This window comes from Glycine max, chromosome 6 (assembly GCF_000004515.6).
Source record: "Glycine max cultivar Williams 82 chromosome 6, Glycine_max_v4.0, whole genome shotgun sequence".
NCBI classification, from domain to species: Eukaryota; Viridiplantae; Streptophyta; class Magnoliopsida; order Fabales; family Fabaceae; genus Glycine; species Glycine max.
In genome coordinates this window covers 22,778,994-22,786,263 of record NC_038242.2, presented here as the reverse complement: position 1 = coordinate 22,786,263, position 7,270 = coordinate 22,778,994, and the positions used below count along the sequence as shown (strand labels likewise).

The 7,270-nt window shown below is 31.8% G+C and overlaps 1 protein-coding gene across 1 annotated transcript; it reads left to right on the top strand.

The window, feature by feature from the left end:
- The first annotated feature begins 1,037 nt into the window (after positions 1 to 1,037).
- LOC100793261 (probable ethanolamine kinase) lies at positions 1,038 to 6,503 on the top strand. Its single transcript, XM_003527108.5, has 11 exons — positions 1,038 to 1,407; positions 1,788 to 1,879; positions 2,063 to 2,169; positions 2,914 to 3,019; positions 3,313 to 3,435; positions 3,928 to 4,019; positions 4,432 to 4,516; positions 4,882 to 4,987; positions 5,066 to 5,132; positions 5,965 to 6,057; positions 6,142 to 6,503. The coding sequence occupies exons 1-11, from the start codon at positions 1,271 to 1,273 to the stop codon at positions 6,277 to 6,279; spliced, it is 1,146 nt and encodes a 381-aa protein (XP_003527156.3). The 5' UTR covers positions 1,038 to 1,270; the 3' UTR covers positions 6,280 to 6,503.
- Positions 6,504 to 7,270: the final 767 nt, after the last annotated feature.

The following is a 7,270-nucleotide window of genomic DNA, read 5'->3' as shown; positions in this document are numbered from 1 at the left end:
GACGTCAAAATAAAAAAAGATTTTTTTTTTTGCTGAATTAAGAAAAAAAGATATACGAAAAGCTAGTATTAGATCTTTACAAATACAATATAATATAAAAAGTAGGCTTAATTATTATTTTAGTTTTTAATTTGAAGATGTGTTTTTTAAGTTCTTGAAATCTTGATAACTTTTTAATTTCTGAATTTTATTTTATTTTTTAGTTTCTGACATAATAAATTAATATTTTATGATTATTTTTAATATTTTGTGATGATTTTTAACTATCATAATTTTAAAATGTAAATTTAACCAATTAAAAAGTAAAAATTAATTTATGATAGTTAAAAACATATACCACTATATATTAATTACCTGAGAAGTTGTTAATCAATTTAAAATGAAGGAGCATTATGATTTAATGTGTAAAAACAATTCATTTTTTTTTGTCAAATTGGTTTTTTAAAATAAATATAAAAGTTGGTCTTTGATATCAAAACTAGTTTTAATTAAATTTGAGAAGTGTAGTTTTGTAGTCCCATAAATTTAAAACTACTTTTTTTAGGTTCTTAAATTTTGATAAATTATTGTTTTTTGTCTTAATACAATAAATTAATATTTTGTAACAATTTTTAAATTACATAAATTGATTTTTATATTTTTAGCAGCTTAAATTTATATTTTAAAATTATCACAAAATATTAAAAACTATCATAATATTAATTTATTATTTATTATGTTATAAACCAAAAAATAATAATTTATCAAAATTCAAAAAATTAAATATTTTTAAATTTAATGGACTAAAAACTATATTCCTCAAATTTAACAACAAAATCAATAATTAATCGTTAAAGGTATTTTGACCGACTAGCATATCAAATTTATTTCTCAGTCATCAAAAGAAAGCATACCTAATTTATTAACTTCCTCGTGTAACAAGAGTGTTGTGTTGTTGCAAGAAACATTAAATTAATTAACCACCAACAAGGCCAGTGAAATCACAATGACCAATTGGGACCGGGGCAGCATTGTAAACGCAACACTACGTGGCCTATGCGTGTTGCCCATATCGGTCATTTCGTGGGACAACAAAAAGTCGACTCAGGAGGAGGAGGAGGAGGAGACAGAGACACCGCTCGCTCGATTTGAAAGTACCCAACACACCACACAAACAAACCCACATCCCCCCTTTTTTTTCTTCATATCATTTCACACACCTCCTTGTTCTTCTTGTTGTTTTTTTTCTTCCCTCTCTTCTCTTTGTTTTTCTTCTCCTTCGGTTGAATCAATGGGTGCAGAGGTTAAGATCTGGAATCCCGTTGAAGTCGCTGAGCAAGCTCGCCATGACTACGCTTCGCAGATTCATCCCTCACATCTCACCATTGATCCCTCCCTCGAGCTTCCTCAAATGACACCTCTCGTCCTGTTCGTAATTCTCACATTTTTTTCTTCTTTCTCATTTGTTAAATAAAACAATAATATGTTGTTATTTTTCCTTCCTTTTTTTTTTTCTCTCTTTCTTTCTTAATTTCGCGCGCTTCTCTTTTGAACTTGCTTGGGTTTCGTCGTTTCTGGGGTCAGGTTTTTGAGATTTGTCGATTCCAGATTTTTAGGAATCGTTCAATTTCTTTGGATTTGGAGTTGTGATGAGGAATCTATAACGTGTCTTCCGATGTTGAACCGTTTTTTTTTTCTTTTTTTGCGATTTCACGTGGCTTTTTTCGCCACTGTTCATTTCTATTCCTGAAATTGCATGGTTTCTTTTCTTTTGTTTTTTTTTTTAATTTTCTTGTGATTTCTTGCAGAAAGTTGTGCAAGGATATGTTCAAGGCGTGGTCGAATTTGGATGATTCTTGCTTTGTTGTTGAGAAAATTTCCGGGGGCATAACAAATTTGTGTTAGTTATTTGTTGTTATTCTCATTTTTTGTTCTGAAAAAGAAAGAATAAAATTATTGTTGACTCAAGATTAATTTTCGTATGGTGAATGGCTATGTATGGTTGCTTAGTTACTTGTAATTCATTCTTAGCCTTGTATTGTTGGTGTGGGACCTAACTGATATATTTGTGATTATCGTTCAGTACTCAAGGTTTCAGTTAAACAAGAAAACTGCATTGAGGAAACTATAACTGTCAGATTGTATGGACCCAACACTGAGTACATTATTGATCGGCAGAGGGAATTGCAGGTTAGACCCTGCATGATTACATACAAAAATTAGCCAAGTTACTGAATGCTTGTGCATGCTTTCCGAGTCAAGCATTGCAGTCATCTTGTGCTGATGTTGTTTTCTTTTTTTTATTTTTTTATTTCTGCAACTGTTGTTCTCTAGCTGATGAATGATTGAAAGTTACTTGGTAGCTGAAACTGTATATATGTTTGTGGTGTAGTAATATTTCTTGGATTCTACCATTTTCTATATTTTCTATAATGGGGTTTCTGTATTAGATGATGTTGCATATAAAGATTTTGGTATTTCACTTTTTGGGAATTAGGATTTAGAAATGTCTTTCAACATAAATATATTAATTTGTTAAATATGTATTATTGATTTCATTATTCTGCCATATGCTGGGAAAGGATAAGCAAACCACAACTTCCAACAACATTGAATGCCACAGAAACATAAATCCCTTGTAGATGTGCTAAAAATTTTGTTCATTAAATCTATAAAAGAAAAGAAACGAAGAGAAACCATGTTTGCACGTCTACATGTACTTTACATTTATATTCTTTCATAGATGTGCACAGAGGATCTCTGTTGTGAATTGCAATAAGAGAAATATATGAATTCTAATGGTGTTAGTTTATTTTCTAAATCATCTGCAAAACATTGTAGGTTATAATTGTTAGATTAATTGCTTATCTGTATTTATTCAATGGTTTACTTGAAGTTTCTACCTTGTAATTGCTTGTGAAATTTGGCGTCTAGGCTACCAAATACATCACAGCTGCAGGATTTGGTGCTAAGTGGCTTGGCATATTTGGGAATGGCATGGTGCAATCTTTTATAAATGCACACACTCTATCTCCTTCAGGTACAAATGGGAAAAATTCATGTTTAGAACACGAGTGACAATGTCAGGTTGATAAATGCTAATAGATTTTATTAAATTTCCTACTTTTGGGTGTTCTTGATAATATTTGTTAGAAACTTAAGCATATCTAAAAAATGAATCTGTACCCACTACCCAGTATTGCATTTACTGTACATTACAGTAGCAATTATAGAAATTTCTTTTTTGGCTAAATGTATCATTTTATTATGCTTTGTATATCCAGAGAGCTACTACCGATTTAATGACTTAATGAATACATTTTCTCATGGCAGATATGCGAGAGCCAAAGCTGGCTGCTAAAATAGCTAAGCAACTTCAAAGATTTCATCATGTGGAAATTCCAGGCTCAAAGGAACCTCAATTATGGAATGATGTCTGGAAGTTCTTTGAGAAAGGTCCTTTATCTTTTCTTCCTGCTTGGTCTTTGTCTGCTTCTATTTCTTTTGATTGAGTTACTTTTGTAAATTTTTTTGAAGTCAATTTAATTTGTGTTTATTTTGAGTTCTATATGCCTTTGTTTTTGGCCAAAGTTTTGAACTACCCTTTAGCCTTTTCAGTTTCACCACTCTACCTGATTTTAAGTTTGAAAGTAACTTATTATACTGGAATGATCTGTTATGCCTTGTGCAGGATCTGAAGTTGTTTTGGGCCTATAGATTTAATTTTAAATATACAATGTAATCTATTTGGTGTCTGTTTTTTGTTACATAAAAGCTTCTTACGATTTTCATTCTATATCCCTAGTCTTATGTGAGATGTACAGCTTCAACATATTAAAACTATCATCCAGCTAGATTAACCTCATGTAATATGATTTTGTCAAGGACTAGTGTATATGCTTGAAAGCTTGATATTATTAGTATTTGAGTTGCCACTTTTTTTTTCAGCATCTGTTCTTGAATTTGATGATAGTAAAATGCAGAAGACTTATGAGACAATTTCATTCAAGGAAGTCCATGATGAAATTGTTGAGCTCAAGGTACTTGCTCTTTCCATATGTTTCTTAGCTTTTTTCTTTGTATTTATTTTTCATTATAATGCAGGAGTCAAAATGCATATAAATTACCATCATCTTTGGAAGTCCAATGCTAATCATTAGATTTGAAAGTTAAGTTTATATTTTACCATCTTATTTTCTGTTAATATCGCATCACTTTTACTAAATATTTATTAGGACAGGCTGAAAAAGTAAGTGCCCTAGCGTCCAGGCCAAAGGGATCATGAAACATAGCCTTTTCCATTCCATTTGTGCTTGTGAAGATAATAACTTATAAATTTGTGAAATTTTTTGAAAAGGATAAATTAGTGGTAGTGATTGATTCTTTTTATGTTGTCAAATGTCAACAATTTTTTCTCTTGACAGATGTTATGTTTTTTAAATTTTGCAACAGGGATTGTGTGATCTACTCAAATCTCCTGTAATTTTTGCTCACAATGACTTGCTTTCTGGAAATATAATGATGAATTGTGAAGAAGGTATCCAAATTCCTTGTTTGTAAACATACTTGTGATTCAACCCTGTTACTGTAGATTTTATTTATTTATTATAGAAGTGACTGTAGATGTTAAAGCATATTTCAGTAGCTTATATTTATTTTAGATTTTTTCTTATGCTTTCCATTTTGTGTGCATGCCATTTTTATGAACTCAAGAGTTAGATAGTGTCACTACATCTTCATCTTTACCACATATGTGTGTGTGTGAAGGAGGGGGGGTCTTTAAAGGTTTCCTTTGTCTTTATTCTTCCTAAAAATAGTAACATTCACATGTGAAGAGAGAATACGCTTAGACAACCAACTTATTTATAAATTCATCTTCAATTTGTTCTGACAATTCTCCAGATAAACTTTACTTCATTGATTATGAATATGCATCGTACAACTACAGAGGCTATGATATAGGAGACCACTTTGCAGAATATGCTGGCTTTGAATGTGACTACGACTTGTAAGTTCTTTATGCTTGCTTCTCTCCTTTAGTCGTGATTTGTGTTAGTTACTTCAGTTCATCATTTTCATAATGCAGGTACCCAAATATGAATGAACAATATCATTTCCTCAGGCATTACTTGAAACCTGAAAGACCCCAAGAGGTACTAATCACAGTGAAGGGGTTAAATATTTCATATTCTATTTTATTTCATTGCCTCCAGCTTGTCAATCATCTCTAAAAATAAGATGCCCATACTCTATCAATTATAGCCACAATCATCTTATCCACAGTCTAGCTTGACATATTTCATTTGTGCTGTTTAAGAATTAAGATTTAAAAACCATTTCAGTGGTGCTTGGCATTTGTAAGGGTATCATGGTTAAATTTTTTACTACGTTTTGTAATGGGCCATAATGGATTTTTCTGTTATGATCTTCATGCTGCCTGATTTTGTTTTTTCAGCTTTATTTTGATTGCTATAGAAGTAAATGCTCTTTAATGAAATTGGCCTATTCTTCCTTATACTTCCTGCAAAACTCATTTACATATCAGTGATTAATCTCTTTAATGCATTGTGAATGAAAGTTGCCTGATTTGGTTAGTGGTGATGATTGCATTTTACTTCAATGTATATTCTGTGGTTTTCCATTAGTTTTTGTTCACTTTGACACACTATCCCTTTGGTGCATCAACTATATTAGGTTGTCTTTATGGTTTAATGTTGGATTGATATTTGCTGTTGCTGGTTTGCAAAGGCTGATGTATGTTACATAAAACCGCCTGAATATCTTCCCGAAATCCCCACTTTTGTCCTACTCTTGAAGTTTATTCAAATTTGACTTGGACTTGATTTAGCCTTATCTCAGCATGCCTTGTTGCACTTGAGGGTATATAAGTTATTGGAATATATAACGCAGTAGTTTTAATTTTTTTTCCCTGTATGGGTATCTCCTGTGTTTCTTTTAGATCATCATTTACTTAATATAATACAGGTGTCTGAGAAAGATCTTGAAACTTTGTATGTTGAGGCAAATACATTTTCCCTTGCTTCTCACATTTTCTGGGCATTGTGGGGTCTAATTCAGGTAATATTTCCTCTTATATGGTCGCTATGCTTTCTTAATCAAATGACATCCTCAACTGTTGATATTGCTTCTAATGATAAATAGGCAAAGATGTCTGCAATTGAATTTGATTATCTTGGTTACTTTTTCCTTCGATACCACGAGTACAAAAGGCACAAAGAGAAGTATTTCTTGCTGGCACAGTCCTACCTTTCAGGATGCAAGAATGAGATGAGTAGATAGATAGATTATACTTATACTCAGTCATTCGTGGGATTTTTGTACGTCAAGTTTGTAGCATGAGTCCCCTGATTCATGTAGTTTAATGTTTGTGTAACATATCATTTTTAGACGCTTATCACAATAATGGCTAATTAGGCGTTTATGTTTGAGCTACAGGCTCTTCTACATTCTATGTTGTAATCCTAGTACATAGGCTATATAAATTGATATATCATTCTTTTTCTTGTATTGTTGTCATCATAAATTTTGGTCTGATACCAATAGTTTTTGTTATCCCTTTCCTTTATTGTTTATTCCCCGTCGATTTTGTACTAGGCGAAGGATGAGACTTGAGAAGCTGGGCATATGTCCTATAAATAGATTTAACTTGTATAAATCCTTTTGTGGTGATCGTTATTTATTCTGTGTCTTTGATCAGTAAACTTTTGCATATTTGTATTTCTGTGAGGATTTCGTATAGAAGAAAAGGGTAAACTTCCATTTGGTCATTGTTTTTTTATTTTTAAACATATTTGTGGGCAATTGAATTCTGTACCTTATCGCATCCTGCATTTTCCATTTTTTTAAAAACCCTGACCTATGCCTCTATCTTCTTCCTCTACTAGATGTTGTAGCTAGTGTAAGTCCAGATCCCCTCCTTTCCCGTTCTTTTCTTCTCCAATTCAACTCTTCTTTTTGACTCAACTCAACTCTTCTTCTCGGAACAGGTGTTCCTATTGAGTTTTGAACCTATTTTCAAAACAGGCGTTCTAGGTATAAATACTCTTATGGAATGATCATTCTGAAAGGAAAAGTCTTATGGAACACCTTTTTCGCAAACAAAAATAGTGCTTTTGGAATGGTCATTCTAGAAGATACAAAATGTATGTTTGGATTGCAATTTTTGCTTCCAGAATAGTCTTTTCATAAGTCAAAAATAGTATTTTATAGAACGCCTTTTTCGAAAGATATAAAATACACTTTCGGAAAGACTATTCTAGATTGCAGTTAT

Excerpts from the sequence above, each read along its gene's own strand:
- LOC100793261 (XM_003527108.5), top strand. The coding sequence starts at position 1,271 with ATGGGTGCAGAGGTTAAGATCTGGAATCCCGTTGAAGTCGCTGAGCAA. Across the intron at positions 3,020-3,312 it reads ACACACTCTATCTCCTTCAG|ATATGCGAGAGCCAAAGCTG; the intron begins GTACAAATGGGA and ends TTCTCATGGCAG. Across the intron at positions 4,517-4,881 it reads AATGATGAATTGTGAAGAAG|ATAAACTTTACTTCATTGAT; the intron begins GTATCCAAATTC and ends ACAATTCTCCAG.